The sequence below is a fragment of the Mytilus edulis genome, chromosome 12, assembly GCF_963676685.1.
Source record: "Mytilus edulis chromosome 12, xbMytEdul2.2, whole genome shotgun sequence".
NCBI classification, from domain to species: Eukaryota; Metazoa; Mollusca; class Bivalvia; order Mytilida; family Mytilidae; genus Mytilus; species Mytilus edulis.
The window spans coordinates 14,817,908-14,837,122 of NC_092355.1; the positions used below are offsets into that span (position 1 = coordinate 14,817,908).

General features: G+C 32.6%; 1 protein-coding gene across 1 annotated transcript; it reads left to right on the plus strand.

Moving 5' to 3' along the window:
• The first annotated feature begins 7,260 nt into the window (after nt 1–7,260).
• On the plus strand, nt 7,261–13,465 carry LOC139497277 (uncharacterized). Its single transcript, XM_071285458.1, has 5 exons — nt 7,261–7,385; nt 7,639–7,706; nt 11,244–11,307; nt 12,059–12,279; nt 13,189–13,465. The coding sequence occupies exons 2-5, from the start codon at nt 7,655–7,657 to the stop codon at nt 13,329–13,331; spliced, it is 480 nt and encodes a 159-aa protein (XP_071141559.1). The 5' UTR covers nt 7,261–7,385; nt 7,639–7,654; the 3' UTR covers nt 13,332–13,465.
• The last annotated feature ends 5,750 nt before the right edge of the window (nt 13,466–19,215 follow it).

The following is a 19,215-nucleotide window of genomic DNA, read 5'->3' on the forward strand; positions in this document are numbered from 1 at the left end:
ATTCCATGATTCATGACTTTTATTTACCCGACAAGGTCCGAATTTTGGAACTCAACCATTATATTTTCGATAAAATTCTTTATCATTTTCCTGTAACAAAATTCATATTTCAAGGAGATTGATTGAAAACAGTTAAGGTCTTGAATAAATCTGACCACAGTCTTTTCAGGCAAATTTATGTTATTCAATTTTCCAATCAGGTCCGAGTTTTCACACCCAACAATATTTTTTATACATATTTTTTTAATTTTATCATTAAACTGAACTTTTAGTTTCACAAAATCTAAATTTGAAAGATAACCATTGAATATTAAAAAATTTATTGAAGTTAGAACATGTAGAATTAGTCCGACCATAGATTTTCAGGTCCCTTCAGGTCTTTTCATTTCTCCCTTCAGGTCCAACTTTAGGCATCAAAACTTTGTTTTGAATTTAAAGTACTTGGATGTTAATGAAATATGGGTATTTGCAATCAATAAAATTCCAACTTGAAGAAATTCCATCCAATAAAACAAAAGTTATTTCAATTTGAATAGTTTTAGTTGTACATTTTCAGGTCTTTTCAGGTCTTTTCAGGTCCACTTTCAGGTCTTTAGTGTAACCCAATTTAATTGCTTATTCAGGACATGGATATCCATGGTATATATTAACACCACATTAGTTGTGTCTTACTCACATGGTAAATTGAGGTATATTTAACTGTTGAATTGTCATGTTCTGCTAGCGGTCGAAATCTGTAAGGGTAAAATATGTGTCATGCAAATTTGTATATACCTTAAGTAATTAACTTAAGGGCTTGATATTTAATTGCTGGTATTGTCATACTTGCGTTTAGCATGTTGCAAAGAGTAATTCAGTGTGCTGTTGTTTCTTTGTTTTCCTCTTATAGAAGATGTGGTTCCTTCGGTCTTAGATTGTTATCCAGATTTGTTTTCTTTCCATCAATCTATGACCACTGAACACCGGTTTACTACTGTTGTCTGAGGATACTTTGTATAAATAATTGCTTTCGGTTATTTTTATCGTAATTACGTGTTAACATGACGTGAACCCAGCTTATTGACTCAAATTATGTTGTAGTAATATTACTCCAACACTTGTTTTCGAAATAAACGTTGGATTATTGTGGTTATTGTGTGTTGTTGACATCACACAGAATGTGCTCATAAAATGCCAATAAATCATTTCAAGATAAATAAGGCACTTATATACACGATGCATACATATTTCGGCAATTTCCTTGCAGAGTACTGTAAAGTTCCAATTGAGCGAAGATTTGACCAACTTACTAAACCTGGTCCCTAATTAATAAATAACATAAGAAGCATTGTTATGGGGGAAAACAGAAGTATTTAGGTATATTGATATCGGATTGTTGACTATTGGAAACATTTGATTGGATAAAAATTCACATATCAAAGAAAACGAATTTCGAGTTCGACATTGCGGTTTCAAGTATCGGTGATAAATATTTTTTTAAAGTTGCTTTAACTTTCTGTGTTTAAATTTTTTGGGCGATACGATGCCATAACCAGGGTAGATGTTGGTGCTTTCAATATTAAAACATTCTTTCGTAACGTTGATAAGAAAAGTATTGCAAATTTGCGAGTATTTTGTGTACACATGCATTTCTTTTTTTCTGTGAGAATATTAAAAACAAAATTATAGTGCTTATTGTACTAAATGAACAAATTCCATATTAAAAAAGTAAATACAATGCTTAACTCAATTCTTTGATAATTCGTGATTAGTTTAACCAGGGGGCCGTTGGAGATTTGACCATATCAGTAACAACTGGCATACAACAAAGGACAATAATGATATAACTTCTCCCACTGTATGTGATTTTTTCTTTATATTAAAAATTACCGAACATTGTTGAAATGGAATGCTTTCTGACTAGTCAAAACTAGATTTATTTATGATTAATATAATTAAAAATGGAAATGGTGAATGTGTCGAAGAGACAACAACACAACCAATGCGCAGACCACAGTTGAATGCCACCAATGGGTCCTAAATGCAGCAAGAAATTTCCGCACTCGCTATTTAGACAGATAACGTTCTGATTCAAAAGGTATAGTTAAAAAACTGGCAATTTGATATCTACTGTCTTCAGGACACTCATTTAACAGAACAAGACGAATTAAGGTAGATACATGGTATACCACCATCTTGAATTGTACAACCACAATAAAAAATCGGTCTAGTTATTTGACTAAATCTGCAAATTTGAAGACAGATTGGCAATTTAAAGGTTAGACTGTTTAATAATATAAGGAAAACTTGGTTATTTATTGTATAATTCAAAATATTTAAACAAATATAATTGTTTTTGCTTTAAAAATCATTTTTTTTCTTCAAATGAGCCATCTGGTAAAAAAAGTATACTGGACTGATAGGGAATTTTTTTCTTTTTACTTATAGCAAGAAAACAAGTTCGTTGACACCATTTGTTCTTTTTATTTTCTTAAAATATATTACAAAACCTATCTTTTCACAAATTATTTCAAAATTCATTCTCATAGATTTTTTTTTTCATGCACACAAATATGTTTTTCCATGTACAATCTAACCAAATTTAGGCAATTTTCAACGACATATAGCTTGAAAATAGCACGGTGACCCATACTTTTTATTATATTTTTGAAAAGAGCATAGTAAAATCTTCATTTTGGCTAAGTATAAGAAAATTCTGTCTCAAAAAATATTTACTTATGATCTACCTTAAACATTAAAAGTCAACGGAAAGTAGAATGCCATTTCAATTCATTTACATCAAATCAGAAAGGTATGGTCATCTTTTTTTAATGAAAACGTTGATCTTGAAATTCACAAAGTAAAAAGATGAGGATGAAAACCTTCTTGGTTTGGAAATTATAATTGGAGAATTACATTAATTAATATGTATGGGCCGAATGTAGACACTCCTTTCTTTTATCAAATGGTAGCAGACATTATTACGTAATTTGATAACCAATCTTGTATTCTTTGTGGTGATTTTAACCTAATTCAAATTTTCAATCTTGACACTCATAATAATGTTAATATCAACAAACAACTGCAGTCTAGAGAAAAACTATTACAGATAATGGAAGACGTTAATCTAGTTAATCCATGTAGAGAATAATACCCCAATGTGAAAAGATTTAATTACAGGGATAAAAACTTTAAACAATCTCGTTTAGATTTTTTTTTCTGATTTCTGATAATATTTTCCCCTTTGTTAGTGGTGTTTAAATTGATAATAGTTACAGGTCTGATAATTCACCAGTGATCCTTTCTTTCTTGATTGGTTAATTTTTAAAAGGCAGAGGCCTTTGGAAGTTCCCATTTTTCCTGATACTGACTATGTTAACGAGATTATGTAGTAAAAGAACAATATGAATTACGTGTAAGAATAGTGATAGAATGCATTGTCTTTGAACATTTATGCATGGATAAACGATAAAAGTTTGTAGAGTTGTGGTGTTAGATCCTCAAACGTGAAGTTAGAATAAGATACATGTACATATGTTGCAATGTTTTATAGCATGGTTTAGCCATATTTTGAAAATCCTATTCAATGTATCTTTAAAAATGTTAGATCAGGTTTATTTTCAAGAATTATTGCTATGCATTTAACTGAGATAAAGTTGTTAAACAGGTACATTGATTTTAAGGAGCCTTGAGTCCGCATCTCAAAAGTTGTGACATTCAGAAAGCTTGTCCATAGTGGAATAAATTACTTTTTGAGTGTCAAGAACTCGCTGGAAGTACTTGATAAATTGCATGCTTATATTGGTGATTTTGAATCTGTTCAAAGTTTTGATTTTTCTACCCTGTATACCACATTGCCTCACATTCTCATTAAGAAAAAATCCACACACCTAATTAAATGGGCATTCAAAAATTCAGAATGTGAATATATATGTTCTAACTCTTTTAAGTCATTTTTAGTAGCAATAAACAAAAAAAACTATGTTAATTGGACATGCTTTGATACTATATGTGCGCTTGAATTTTTACTAGATAACATTTTTGTTCGCTTTGGGGATTCCGTATATTGTCAGATTATCGGAATTCCAATGGGGACTAACTGTGCACCACTTATTGCGGACATGTTTTTGTATTGTTATGAGTTACAATTTATGACAAAAATAAGCAAAGACCATTCGAAACAACATCTGATAAACAAATTTAATAATACTTTTAGATATTTGGATGATATTTTGGCTCTCAATAATGACGACTTCAGTATGTATATTAATGAAATTTATCCTGTTGAACTTACTTTAAATAAAGCTAATACTAACAATGACCACTGCCCTTTTCTCGATCTTGATATCTATATCACTAATGGAAAGCTGAATACTAAAATTTATGATAAAAGGGATGATTTTTCATTTCCTATCGTTAATTATCCGTTTTTAGATGGTGACGTTCCCTTGTCACCATCTTACGATGTTTATATATCTCAACTTGTACGATTCGCTCGTGTATGTAACAATGTTTTAGATTTTAACTAGAGTAATTTATGTATTACTGAAAAATTATTACACCAGGGTTTTCGATAGCACAAACTAGTCAAAACATTTACTAAATTTTATCATCGGTATAAAGACATTATTCGTAAATATAGCTCAACATGCATACTTCTAATACATTCAGGTATTTCACATCCAATTTTTTATGGAATTATTCCTTATAAAGCACAAAGGTGTCAGTATTCACCTCAGAAACTTACCAAACCTTTGAATAGACTTATTAAGAAGGGATATAATTACGATACTGTTGTCAAGTCATTAAAGATTGCATATTTTGGCGTTAATATTGAGTCACTGATAAGGTCTTTGCATCGGAACTAAACACATTTATTCTAAAAACAGTTGTTGGCATGACACGGGTTATGTTCTTCTCATATATGTTATGATGGTATGATACTAAACCCCTAACGGGAAGGATTGTGCCTGATGTTCATATGATGAAATCATAATCTTTCAGTCAGTTTAATTGAAGTCTGTAGTATATATTTGTTTAGGGGCCAGCTGAAGGACACCGCCGGGTGCGGGAATTTCTCGCTACATTGAAGACCTGTTGGTGACCCTCTGCTCTTGTTTTTTATTTGGTCGGGTTGTTGTCTCTTTGACACATTCCCCATTTCCATTCTCAATTTTATTGATATACTCTAGGTTTAATAGGAATTTAAGGATAGAGAGAGATGATTATGAACATTAAGATGAACTTGAGATTTGTCCATAGTCTTGGTGTATATTTAATAATATTATATAGTCTTCATGTAGCATAGGATGTCTTTTAATTCAATATAAGAAATATTGTGAATCAAGGCAGATCAGGAAGATCAATCAGATGGATGAGAAAAAATACTTTACTATTTGCTTCAAAATGAGAGAAATAGAACAGTTTAAACTTTATTTTGATCCATTTTGAGGAAAAGCTTTAAAGTATGTCAGCACATTGATTCTGGATTTCTTGTTTCAGCAGCATGAGTATGTATGATCAAATCAGAATAACGTATGTATTTTTAATTATTTTTTCAATATAGTGTGCCCTGATCTTTGACGACATATGGTCAAATTCGCTTAAGAATAAAAACAGTTCTATCGATCTCCATCAAGTGTGACTTTAAATTAAGACATATCGATGATTAATTTGTCAAAAATATAAAGGCCTCAACAAAGTAAACACATACGCATGAATCTATAAAATTCAAAATATTGGTTTTAAAATCACTTGTAGACACACATATTCGTTAGCTGTTCAGTTTGCCCTCCATCGTTAACTTTTATCACATTGAACCTCAAGTAAATTTTTAGCCAATGACTTTCATTTATTTCAAAGTTGACAGATGAATAATAATATTAAAAAAAATACCACACGATTTTAATGCGTTCATTTGTCGATATTTGACATAACTGATTTAGAGTAGCATATATGCAATCACAAAACAATTTGTTCGACAAATTTACTAATACTTGTTACTTCATTTTCATCTTAATTCTTTCTTGTTTCACATATATTTCTGGATAGTAATTTCTGATATCCGTTTCAATCTTTAAAAATGTATATCATATCAATGTATGCTTTGTATAAAATATATTATAGAAACACTTTAACAGAAAACACCGATTCTTACCTGATTTTGGGTCCGCCATCGTGAAACGATCGTGAATCAAATTACGGTCACTACCTTCACCCAAGTGATTATGTATAATAGTGGTTTATTGATTAAGACATCATCAATATTTCGGCAGTATGAGGAATGTATGTGAAAGAAGTGTCATATTTAAAAGAGGGACAAAAGATACCAGAAGTCCAAACACTCATAGATCAACAAAAATGTGTCCATAGTACATGAATGACTCACTCACACTTTCGTTTTCTCTGTTCAGTTATCCGTGAAATAGGGATCAGACATCTAATTTGGCATTTAAATTAGACATATCATATCGTAGGGAAAACGTGTGCAAAGTTTAAAGTTGATTGGACTATAAAAAAACTACCTTGACCAAAAACTTAGACCTGACAATATAATATCCCTCTTATATAATAGGTGGGGTATACAAATAAATTTGACAACGTCATGGCTAAAAAAAAAGATAAACATAAAAACAAAAGTACACAAGACACAACATAAAAAACCAAATACAAGACAGCAGGAACCCCATTGTATGTGCTTCGGAACGGTAAGCCGATCATACTTCACAGGTGTCACACATTGTTTTGCTCATGTTATTACAAATCCGGTAAAAAGTCTTAATTCGGTAGGTCGTATTCATTTTATTCATGGAAAATGAATGGGATTGCAGTTATGATATTAGGAAACTGATTATTATATTGTATAATTGTGTAACTCAAACGGATCAATGGAAGAATGTATACCGATAACGTCTATTTTTTAACATTATAAAGTTTAGGAGATTGTTTGATGTTTGATATGTATTTTATCTATATTAAATAAAGATGTTTCGTTCCTCTGAATGATTTGTTTTGTAAGTCTTGAATGTCATTCAATGCAAATAGAAAAATGATCTTCATACCATACATGATTAGCAAAATCTGTTATCAATCCAATTTTTCCTGCTGACTACAGTTATTAGATAATGCAATGGCCTCAATAAAAGGCTAGTGCAAGGTAGTTGTCTCCTTATTCAATGTTTATAATGTAAATATAAATAAATAGGTTATCGCTGACTGATTTATAAGTAGTTGTTACATTCCCTATTGGTTGCTGTGCATATAAGAGCTGATAAGTTACACATAATAGTTTAAAAAGAGTGATCATGTAAGATAATCAACATATTGGTCAGGTCACACGCGTCTGGCGTACAAAACTATAATCCTGGTACCTTTGATAACTATTCACACAGAGTCTTTGATAATACGTAAGTATATGGAGATAAATGATGTGCAAAATTGAATATTGTTTTGGGAAATTTGTTTGCCTTACATTTGATGTGTGCATTAAAAGGTTACTATAACAAATACATTTGTCAATTTTGTACAATGTAATCATGCGTCTTTTTGTACTTATTTAAAATATCAACAACACATACACTATACTGCTTTTTATCAAAATTATGTTCATAAAGGGCCACTTCAATGATAATTTATTTACTATGTGTTTAATGATTTCAGATCTTCAATCGACAGTATGTATTGTGTGTCCTGCTTGGTTATTTTCGCCGTGGTTGTATCAACTTCTGGTAAGAGAAAAAAAAACTTATTTATGCGGTATTGAACAATCAAGATGGTAAATGGTAGTTAAATTGGAAATCTTAAGTGACCCTACTTGACCGGTTAAAGGACTACAAAGTTAACTCCTTACCTTAATGTTTAGTGAAATTCCATTGTTTCCGCTCATCATCCCGGCCGACCTCCCTTTTCTACAGGACCTACCTAATGTATTGATTGATGATCGTCCTGCAGACTTAATGCAAACAGATACTGGTTGGTACGCCCGCCTCGGGATCCCGTTTAAGCAATAACTTAGTTATTCACAAGTGATCGTTGATCGTGTCGTTAACTGCCAGTATTATTTGGATGGATAAAACTTATGACCAGATATTTTGTTTTGTTAAAACGGAAAATAATAAAACCATAGTAGGGAGATATTATCCCTTTTTATACACACTCAAACTATATACTTGATATTGATATTAATTATGTGCGCCAGGCTCGCGTTTTGTCTACAGAAGACACATCAGTCACGATAGAACAACAACAAAAAAACAAACTTAAAAAGCCAAATAAAGTACGAAGTTAAAAAAAATTATTATTTATTACATGTATTAAGTGGCGAGTGTTCTATATAATTTAGTCAGGTTTTTGTTCCAGCATCCGCCTACCTACGATGAAGGTAAATCAAGAAAAGCGCTGCGGACGCATAGGATTATTAAACGTGTTGTTTTCAATGTTTGACATCACTGAGTAGATACCTCTGCTGGCGGACTATCAGTCCCGGAGGGTATCATCAGCTCAGTAGTCAGTATTTCGGTACTGTCATGATTTAACAAACTTTACTAAAATTGTCCGTTTATAAATTTTGAAATTATTAAGAAACTAAGATTTCAACTCCATCAGGCAAAGTTGACTTTAGATGAATACGGCTATTATTTTAGGTATTTTTGTCATATAGCTCTTCAACGGTTTTGGTACTTATACATCTTCGGATTTCAAATGTTTGGCTGCTGAGCGTTCCTGTTGAAGGTAACTCCAGAAAAGCGCTTCGGACGCAAAGAAATATAAAACGTGTTGTTTTCATTTTTTTTTTACGATTTGAATTCGTTAAATTAATAACTATGTATTGTACTATAAGGCAACTGCTCTGTCCCTTGATTTTCGAAAATCTCAAAGTATTGTACGTTAATCAACTGACATCCTTCACATATTAAGATACAATTAATATGTTGTACATCAGCATATTCATTTGCTAATTATGTCTTGCATATATTGGTGTAAGCGTGCAATACCTAAACATTCGCAAAACAATTGTTGTTAGCATTTCGAAATGTACTATTGTATTGTTTATTTGTGTATTTCTCTGTCCTGAATGTTCTTGCATTTATTTGTACTATATTTCTGACAGGTAAAGTTGTCATTTAGTGGTATATTTAACATTGCCATAATGCGCGAGTTTTGACTAGCTAAAAAAAAAGATTTAACCCACTTTTTTTTTCTTAAAATGTCCAGCACTAAACTCAACTAAACTTAACTAAAATGGCAGTTTTTATTTTATAGTTCGTTTTTGCATGTGTTGCATGGCCTTTAGTTTTTTTGTTGCACTCCAGTGTGTCTGTTGTTATGTTGTTTTCCTCTTAAAGTTGATGTGTTTCCCTCGGTTTAAGTTTGAAACCTGGATGATTTGTTTTCTCTTAATCGATTTATAACTATTGAGCAGCAACCCTCTATCGAAAAAAGCATGAAAGTAAATACAATTCCGTAAATATCGTAACAAGTTGGAGATATATACTCCATACGAAGGTGCTACTGGAATGTTGCAACATATTAATGAAAGTTCACAATTTGAAAGCTGACATCATCTCTGTTGTCTCAAAGTTTTTTTTCAACCGACCCTCTTTGTCGATTTCTAAATGTAAGTCTAGATATGAGGCAGACTTAACCGTAGCTGTTGTTTCCTTTATCTCTAGATCAAATGAATAGATGCGTTCAACATATATAGTCCCCCAAATTTTGAATTGTTTAGTGAGAGAACTTCATCTATACAGCGAAACGGAAAGTAAAACGATATTGATAACTTCTTATCTTTCTTCCTAAGAAGTTCCTGTATGAAGTCAGCCTCCTAATAATACAGGAATAGGTCGGCAAGAAGAGGATCAACATGTGTTCCCATGAGAATGCCGATAGTTTGTAGAAAAACACGTCATCCACACGTTACAAATATGTTGTCAATCAAGAAATCAAGCATCTTGATAATGTCAGTTTCAGAAAATGTTTGTTTGAATCAGAGCGATTCTTTACAAAGTAAGATGTATCCCTCCCTAAGACAATATACTTGTATCTACGTTGGTTTTTTTTATGAAACAAAGCAACACCAACTCATTCAATTTATTTGTTAGTTTGAAATGAGGAATACCTAAGAGTAGAAAAGTCAAATGTTTTAATACGATTGCAAGATAAACAATAAACCGTTCTTTGTAAGGACACCAATGTAGCTTATGTATCAAATACAGTGATGGCAGATCAAATTCTTCATTTTTAGTTTAAACTCCAAAGGAACATAGAAAAGACCTATGATTATCCAGGATGTCCTCTTTCGTAAGTGTCGTGAGGGTATATGTAGAGTTTCCAAGTGAATTATCAATACCTTATTCGTTTATCAAGCAGTTTAAGTAATGAGATTTACACACAAAAACGATGTTATTTGGGGCTTAATCTGCAGGGACAAAGACCATATTTGTAATGGGGAAAGGACAAGTATTTTGCAATATTTGGGTCTTTAATGATTGACGTAGCATCGAGACCAATTCAAATTCTTAATTCTGATTTGTATCAACGACCTCACAGCCTTAATCCATTTTCAAAGAGTTTCAATGCTCTTCAACTTTGTATTTATTTGGCTTTTTAACTATTTTGATCTGAGCGTCACTGATGAGTCTTATGTAGGCGAAACGCGCGTCTGGCGTATAAAATTATAATCCTGGTACTTTTGATAACTATTTATCGCGTTTCGCCCATTGCCTGGCATAATCTTCGATTGAATCCATCAGTCTTTTGAAGTTGTATTTCCCATTGATGGATTAAGGCTCACGATATTTTGTACCTTCTAATAACACATTCCGAAGGGAAGTGTTATTGACTATGTATATAGTTACGTAAGCTCCCCCTTCGATTTTTATCGATGTTAGATTTTATATATTTCCAAGTTGTGAGATTTTATTCAGGAAAAGGGGTGATTTTCCTTTCTTACGGACAATGTTATTACAGTGCTAGCAGTTCTCATAAAACTTTGGTGAATGGTTTATATCAAAATAACATCCCTTTACCGGTGTTTATTTTTTTCACAAATTTTAGTGATATTACATTGTGAGGATTTTGAATTTTTTGAAAAAATCAAGAAACTTATCATGCGCTCATGGCGCAGCTGTTTGTTTTATTTTTATCATTATTAGAACGAAACATTAACAAATTCGTTTCTTACTATAAAAACTGTATAATATGCTTTTTGTTAAAGACTTTTATTAGAGATTAGTAAAGTAATATTTAAACAAACTATTTTAAAGAATTCCACTCATCAGAGAAGGCACATGAGAGAAGCAACATCGACAAGGGCCTAACAAGTGAAAGGTAATAGGGTAAATGTATACAATAAACCAAAATTTTTAACATTTATACATTTCAGATTGATTAATTACTGTTTGTTGGTTGTTTAACGTTCAGTGGCAAATATGTCATGCATGTTCTGGACGAGAAAAAGTTAATGATAAATAAAATAGGAATGTCTTGCAGTAGACGTCATCCGGGATGAAGGTGGTAGGGGTTTGAAATGCCACTCGAAACTTATAGTTTATTGGATAGGAATAGAAGGTATGCCTTGCAACAGGAACCCTCAAACAGTTGTTGCAATGGTTTTTAACGTACACAGAGCGTACACAAGATATCGAACGAATTCAACTTCTCCATTTTGACCGACCGTGGGTTCTATCTTTTACATTCCACACATTCAAACGAACGCGCCACTTACTTGTTTTACTGCCAGTCGGAAGAAGACCAAGTGACTATACTTCTATACCCCAGTCACCCGTAGGGGTTATACATTGAGGACCATGTTTGATCCGTAAACGTTAACATTCCGTGTAATTCAGTCATTCGAAATAATTATATTTTTTTTTCTTTTATAACATATAAAGTCAATTTGTATGCCATTGACCTCCTGAGAACACCATAACTAAATACATTTTTCCTCAACTTTGTTTTGAAGCAGTAAATGAATTCATAAAGACAATATTATGATTTTCAAAACTGTTTACTAATTTACTACAGTAAGGCACATTAACATAGGTTTCAACTATTCTTCATGATATTTTGTTTTTCTTAGACTGCGACGTAGTTTGTACCAATCTGGTCCAGGCAACAAAGAATACCTCTTCTTTTTGCATTATTTTCAAGCCATAAATCGTGAGAATGCTTATATAATGAGTATACATAACAGCAGAATTCAAAACTGGGGCCCGGCATTTGGAATTATTACCATGTTCATATCCTATGATATGGCTATTAGAAGAATAACAAATCATTATAAGAATTATGTTACAGAAGGTAAGTATACCCTAACAAGATACTAATGATCATTGTGTTTGTTCTTGTGTCGTGCTTGTAGCACAAATCTCCAAGGATAAGTGGAGGGTTGGGTACCGATTAAATTGTTTATCATTGCTATGTTCTTTGTTGTAAATGCGATTCTGATTTTAAAAGGTTAAAATAATCGAATATACCATGTGACCGAACGCACAATTCTTTGATTGTTGGTTACGTAACGTCAAATGACAAATATGTCATGCATGTTCAGAGCGAGAACAAATCGACCCGTAAGACAGTTGTTTCAAGGGTTCTAAACGTACACAGAGCATGGCAATCACTTTGAAGGAGGCATCGAATTTGTCCTCCTAAATATATCTGAGCGGAAGTGACGTGGCTGCGTACAAATACATCCCTCACAGCCAAACGCACGCCCAATATTGGCAGAGATTTATTGTCGGTCGGGAGTCCTGTGGTGACAATATTTGTATTTCAAAGTAATACATGGAGTCCAAACTTAATTTACAAACATGACTTATCTATATAATGTTAAGAAATAAAACCAAAAGAACACTTTACATAAACTTAATGATGTAAACAGTTTCTTCAAGTTTTGCAACACCAAAGATGTTAAGTAAGTGTAACTTCACCATTTGTATTCACTTACAGAGCAACGTCTCAAGAAGTAAAATAAATCAAAAATAAATTCAAGGTATTCAAATTATATTGTGGAAGATAATGCAATTCGATTAAGAACGTAGCTAACATTGACATGATTGATAATCCTTTATAATTACATGTATGAACCTTCTCTCTTCACGGTTAGAAGTTATATGTAATATAACGTTTTGTTTTGGAGATTGTTATATTTATTAAAAAGTGTTTTTTAAACATGTCCACATGAATAACTTTATTTTGTATTTGATGAAGACGTGAGAAATGCAGCTCTACAAGAGATTGGAAGTATTATTTACTATAGAGAGAGCCAAGGAATAAAGCATGGAGGTCTTGATTCTGCTCATCAGAGAATCCTTGATTTGTGGATGATAGCAAAGCATAGTCTCCAGTCTTGACATATGAATCATTATTAAATCATATTGATATATTTGGAGAGTAAGATTACCATTCTGTTTCATTTGCATTTAATGTAGTATGTAGATGTACGTTATTGTACAGCAATAAATATTCAAGTATTATTCAGACATTATATTTAGTTCTGTTATTTATGTATTTTGGCAAATACGTTCTAACTATTACTTCGATTGTTTACTTGACAGCACATCCCATGTGTACAGTCTTAGTTATTGACTTTGATGATGATTTTTTTTTAAATTAAGTGTAGATATACAACTTCAACAATAGCCAAATATCTTGCTTACACAATTGTGATCCACAAACAAACCATAAGCATTGCTGGCACTGTGAAAAAAATCAAAGATGAGATCAGAAAATAAGATGGTTGAATATTGGCAATCAATAAATCTGCTGACAAATAAAACTATTCGCAACTTAATTTACAGTTTATATATCTCCCCATAATAGTTGACACAGTGGTAAAGAAATTATTCCAGACAATAGCCCATATCTTACTGACTTTACAGTTAACGAAATTTGTGACGAACTTTCAAACCCAGTGTGTAACTGATGTTGTTAAATTTAAAACAAAAATAATGGAAATCTAATCAAACTAAACATTTATCTTTAACCCTAGAACTCTGACGACTCCTCTTTCATTGGGATGTTCCAGATTTTATAGGTATATCCCTTATCGAATGTCATGCTTCAAATGTCAACAGTTTGGTCATGGAACTAAACAATGACATGGTAGTTAGAAATGCTTCAAATGGTCTAGCGAAAAACATGAAGGAAATACCTGTAAATCTGAATCTTCTCAAAGTGCAAAGTGTGGTAAATCCCATTTTTCATCATCTAGGGAAGTCCCCGTTTAGCTGAAAGAAAGAAATATAATTAAAAGAAAAAAAGAAAAAGACATGAATTACCCAGAAACTGCATAGATTGCTTCTGTTTCAAATGATCTTCCAGTATTTTAACAAACCATCGTATGTAAATAAAGTTGGTCGTTCATTCAGTCACGAGTCTACACAAACTCACATGATGACCTTGCAATTGATGCTGACAATCTTATAATGTTGCCTATTGAAACTGTATCTTCTGATAAAACTCCACGAAACCCAAAGTCTACAAAAAACAGTACTCAGTCAACTCAATCGTCATAGGCGAGCTCAATACCTACAAAAATGAAAATAAGAAATCAAGTAAAAGATGCAAATAGTTTGGGCAATATATCTGTCTTGGACCCTTCTCGTAAACATCGTAAATAGTCATTCTACATGTTCATGAAATGAAAAGTATACTAGTGTTATCGTCTGCATCTCGCAGACTACTAAAGCCTAGTCTTCCTTTCGTTCTATAGAACAGTAGAAAGTCTTCAAAACAACAGCAAATCCGTCCTCTTAGAAGTCGTTTGATAGGAGGTCGCGGGGTAGATGTCAAAGCGGTATTACACCAGGTATGAGAAAATCGACGACTCTCTTTACAAAATAATTTCCGCACTAAATTATGAATAAAAAATGGAATGCAAAAGTGTTGTGCCATCCGAAAGATTACTATCTCAGGGTGATCGAAATATGAATGCTAGCAAACTCGATAGTATGTGTCTTTCAATTAATAAACCATGACATATATCATTCAACATGTTCAATGCATTTGCCGAGGTTTAAAATATTTTTTTCCGAGTTAACGCGTTTGTTCAGTGTGTTTAATTTATTGCATTTTGTCTAAAGAAACTCCTCTAAGAAAAATGTGACAATGTATCTTTAAAAGGATACAACGTATATAGCACATTACCCCAGGAAGACGAAAACGTTGTGCACGATGTTCCTACAACACGACATTACACCAAAATATTTGACGTCAAAGAGGTTTTTCTGAAATTTGGACGTTGATTTGAAATTAAAGATAACTAGTTCAATTTCTAAAAGGGAAAATCCATTCTGTTCCTTTTTTACTTTTGTTTACCACTACATTACACTATAATAGTTCGAACGGTTAAACACTAGGGTTTTAAACGTACAATGTATGTTGAACTTCATAATTTCCTGCTGCAAAACTATGGGACCAATTGTGATCGATTTAATGCATTGAATGCATTTTAATACTTTATTACTATCTGAAGAGTTAAAATGTTAATATTGGCTATAAAACTTGTACATCTTTTACAATATTTTGTAAATTTAGAATGACATGTCTCCTCCATTATTTGACCCAAAGACCATTTTAAACATACACGTTTAGCACAATATTTTTAAAATATGGCCGTCAAACAAAACTGGATAAATGACATTGAAATAAAAATCAACAAAATCCTAATAAATATCAAAACTTTAATCCACAAATGAATTAAAGAAATATTCTTGTCTTTCGACCAAAAAGAAAGTCGCCCAAACGTTATACATCTATATCATTCCGGTCTTTAGACCAAATATTCATGTATTTTCTCATTCATAGAAAAATTATAAATCCGTTTTCTTTCATCTGACCAGCCGTTCAGTGTAGCAATGTTTTCGTAATACCGCAAAAAGTCAAACCAAACATCTTGGGTAGTCCCATCAAAGGTTCTTTTCGCATGTATTTCCGACTGTCTAGCTGAATTTTCTCTTCCAAAACTTTCTTCTGGCTCGAATGACAATTTCTTCCGCCCTCTCTGATCTTTTTCTTGATAAGTCCTTTCTGGAGGAGTAAAATTGTTTTCATCCATCGGCTGCACTGTACATGGTTCATACAATGTATTCTTACGTGTTTTATCTCCCTCAAACATTTTTACAATCACTGTCAACAGAAATAGAATAGAAACAGTCGTAAAAATCACTACAAAGTTTAATTTTAACCATCACACTAACTCGTGCCACGAATGCATATGTACCGCACCACTTATAATCAATACACTAATAAACACAATTCCCAAAATCCGTTTAAGGAAAAATCCTTTCCATCCATTTGATTCATTTTCACCTGCTAAATTACCGCTATTGCCGCTCAAATGATTAAACTGCTCGGTCACTGGTGTACCGGTCATAACTGGATACGAATATTGACTCAACACAGAAGGTATTTTACTAGGCGGAGTCGTCGGATCCTGATACTGTGAAACAAACATCGATGTCGTCTGACTGTAGGGCGGATTATTGATTTTGATTAATATTCCAACCCGGATTTGTAGGAGTAAATATTCCAGGTCGTGTATCATACTGATTATTATTATCCCTATCAACACAAGTAAAATCCAAGGGATAAGTGCCATATTTCGTATAGTCTCCGTTTGAATCTCCAATCACAATTTAAACATAATAAATCTTGCACTAAAGGTACTGTATTCTTTCATCTTCTGGAATCATCGGTCCCACCGCTGCCATCATTTTGTAACGTGATCTTTTATGGGCAACGCAGAATAGAGTCAAACAAAATTTAAAACCAATTGTTCAGAGAACAATTGAAGGTCTTTCCACATCAAAGAAATTTTGAAAGAAGCAACTTTCTTAGACTGATGCGATAAATAACTGGTTTTGATATGCTTTAAAGTGAACTAAAGGAGATAACCTACGTGCTACTTCCGGTCTCATATGATAGCTTCTTTCACACTGATTCCAAAAAGTTTTATATACTTTTTGCTGTAAACCCGGATATAATTGACCACTTCAGGTTTACAGAAAGTCTTTTCTAGTCTTTAGTGATAAGTAAATGTATATGCGATTTTTTGTGTTTCTTTGGTTCTTATAACGTTACTCTGTACTTTAAAACATCCCGTCAATATGACAATGCCCTATTATATGTCATAAAAATATATTGCTATTATGCATTAGAAAATACGTTGAACCACAATCGTCAAAATTTTCCAATCGCGTATTGGAATGAACTATTTGTGGATTCTTATAAATCCTATATAACTTTTTGACTATTTTAAATCTTGGTCTATTTCTAAAATTAATTCTTACATACTTTGATTTTTTAACCCTGTATGCTAACATTGCCCATGTGAAATTTTCAAATTGTTTGTATATACATTGAACGACAAATGTATGTGACGTATACAATGGTCGGACATCAGACACGCGAATCAATGAATATGTTATGTAGATGTTTTTTTAAAAATTGTAACACGATGATGACTGCTGTACCCAGAGTTTGACTATTTTATTTATTATGTCTGTTTAGTTCACGCATCATTGTACATATAACGGAATTTGATGAGACTATCATCAAAGTGAGAGGTTTAGCGCTTTAAACCCATGTTTAATCCACCATTTTCTACATTTAACAATGCATGTACCAAATCAGGAATATGACAGTACTTGTCCATTCGTTTTTGATGTGTTTTGTCATTTGATTTTGCCATGTGATTATGGACTCTCCGATTGGATTCTCCGGATTGGAGATGCGTGTGTTGTGTAACAAAGGTGAACAATGGAAACTCTTAATCAAAGTTAGTAAAATGATTACTGAACGTGCTCAAATAAACAAAAATACATTTGTAATATTTGTAAATTAAATATGTCATTACTTACTCCGTGATAGACCGTTGATCAAAAAATTTAACAATGAGATGAGAACAAAAACAAACACGCGATTTTGATGTGGCTGCTATAGAATATACGGCCAACGCGATTAATAAAAAGGTTTCTTTTTCTGGAATTCTTTCCATGACCCGTCTAGAAACAGATATAGAATTTCCATGAACTGGTGCTACTTTAGATTTTCCATGTAGGAATCCTAATTCAAATTGTCCTGCAATATTTCATGCCCGTACAAAACATACAATGCGAGAGCTTTCTCTGATGCACTGCAAAATACATATACTAACTTCTCGTCTGATTTCGAAAAATAATCTGACAGATAAGTACGGCGAATATAAAACTGATCCAATTCTTGCAATGATGATGTTCAACGGTTTCAAGTATCAAAATACTCTGTTGGTAATAGTTGGTCCTAGTCGCTAGTTGAATTGTTGTTGAAGTAACCTTCCTTCTACGACAACTAGAGCTAAAAATCTAAATTGGTCAAGAAAAAGAGCTTATCGTTAATAGAACTCCTCTTCTATAATACTGTCTGTCATTTGTCAATATATCAAATGAATATGTATCTGAATCAAGGCTTCATCAGATTCCAAGACTGTGTTGTACTAGTAGTGCATGCTTTGATAACTTTAAATTTTCCAAATTCTTAGATTAATCCTCGGGAGGGAAAACTTCCATAACTTCTTTGTTGTTTGATGCTATCTTATGTAGCCTTAACTTACCTTCTGTTTTGAATGCTTCCTGTGTCTTTTTAAGTGATTGGCCGCTTAGACTGTTTGAATCAAGGTCAATCCATCATCGACGTAACAGTCATGTAAAACAATGTGTGTTGCATCTAAGTCAAGATTACTGTACATGGCTGCTTGTCTAAGTTCATAGCTAGCGATAGATGGAGATGCAGTATTTGTGATTGAAAAAGATGGATGGTTTGTCTATAAAAATTATAAAGTTATAAATAAAAAGATTGATATGTTCTTGCATGGCTTATTTTTATAGTGTTATCTTGTACTGTTACACTACTGTCATTGGTAAAGGGGGGGGGGGGGGGGTGTTTGCGTATACTGCATATGTATTTCTAGCAAATCCGACATTATTTCCACTATTTTACACATTATTAAGACCCATTCAAATAAAATTCAGTCGAAGTTGAAAATAAATGTTCAATACAATATATATACAATGGGCTTTATGCACATTTCGTTGGCCAATTCAACGACATGTCCTAATTTAGTGTTTTTAAAATTTCGAGAAAATATTAACCATTTGTTAAGGAAAAGAAGGGATAAGTAGTGAAAAATGAATGAAAACTAAACGGCTGCTTGAAAAGGGATGTAAGATATATTGTACATTTGGGTGAACACATGTT

Excerpts from the sequence above, each read along its gene's own strand:
- LOC139497277 (XM_071285458.1), top strand. The coding sequence starts at position 7,655 with ATGTATTGTGTGTCCTGCTTGGTTATTTTCGCCGTGGTTGTATCAACT. Across the intron at positions 7,707-11,243 it reads CGTGGTTGTATCAACTTCTG|AATTCCACTCATCAGAGAAG; the intron begins GTAAGAGAAAAA and ends ACTATTTTAAAG. Across the intron at positions 11,308-12,058 it reads AAGGGCCTAACAAGTGAAAG|ACTGCGACGTAGTTTGTACC; the intron begins GTAATAGGGTAA and ends TGTTTTTCTTAG.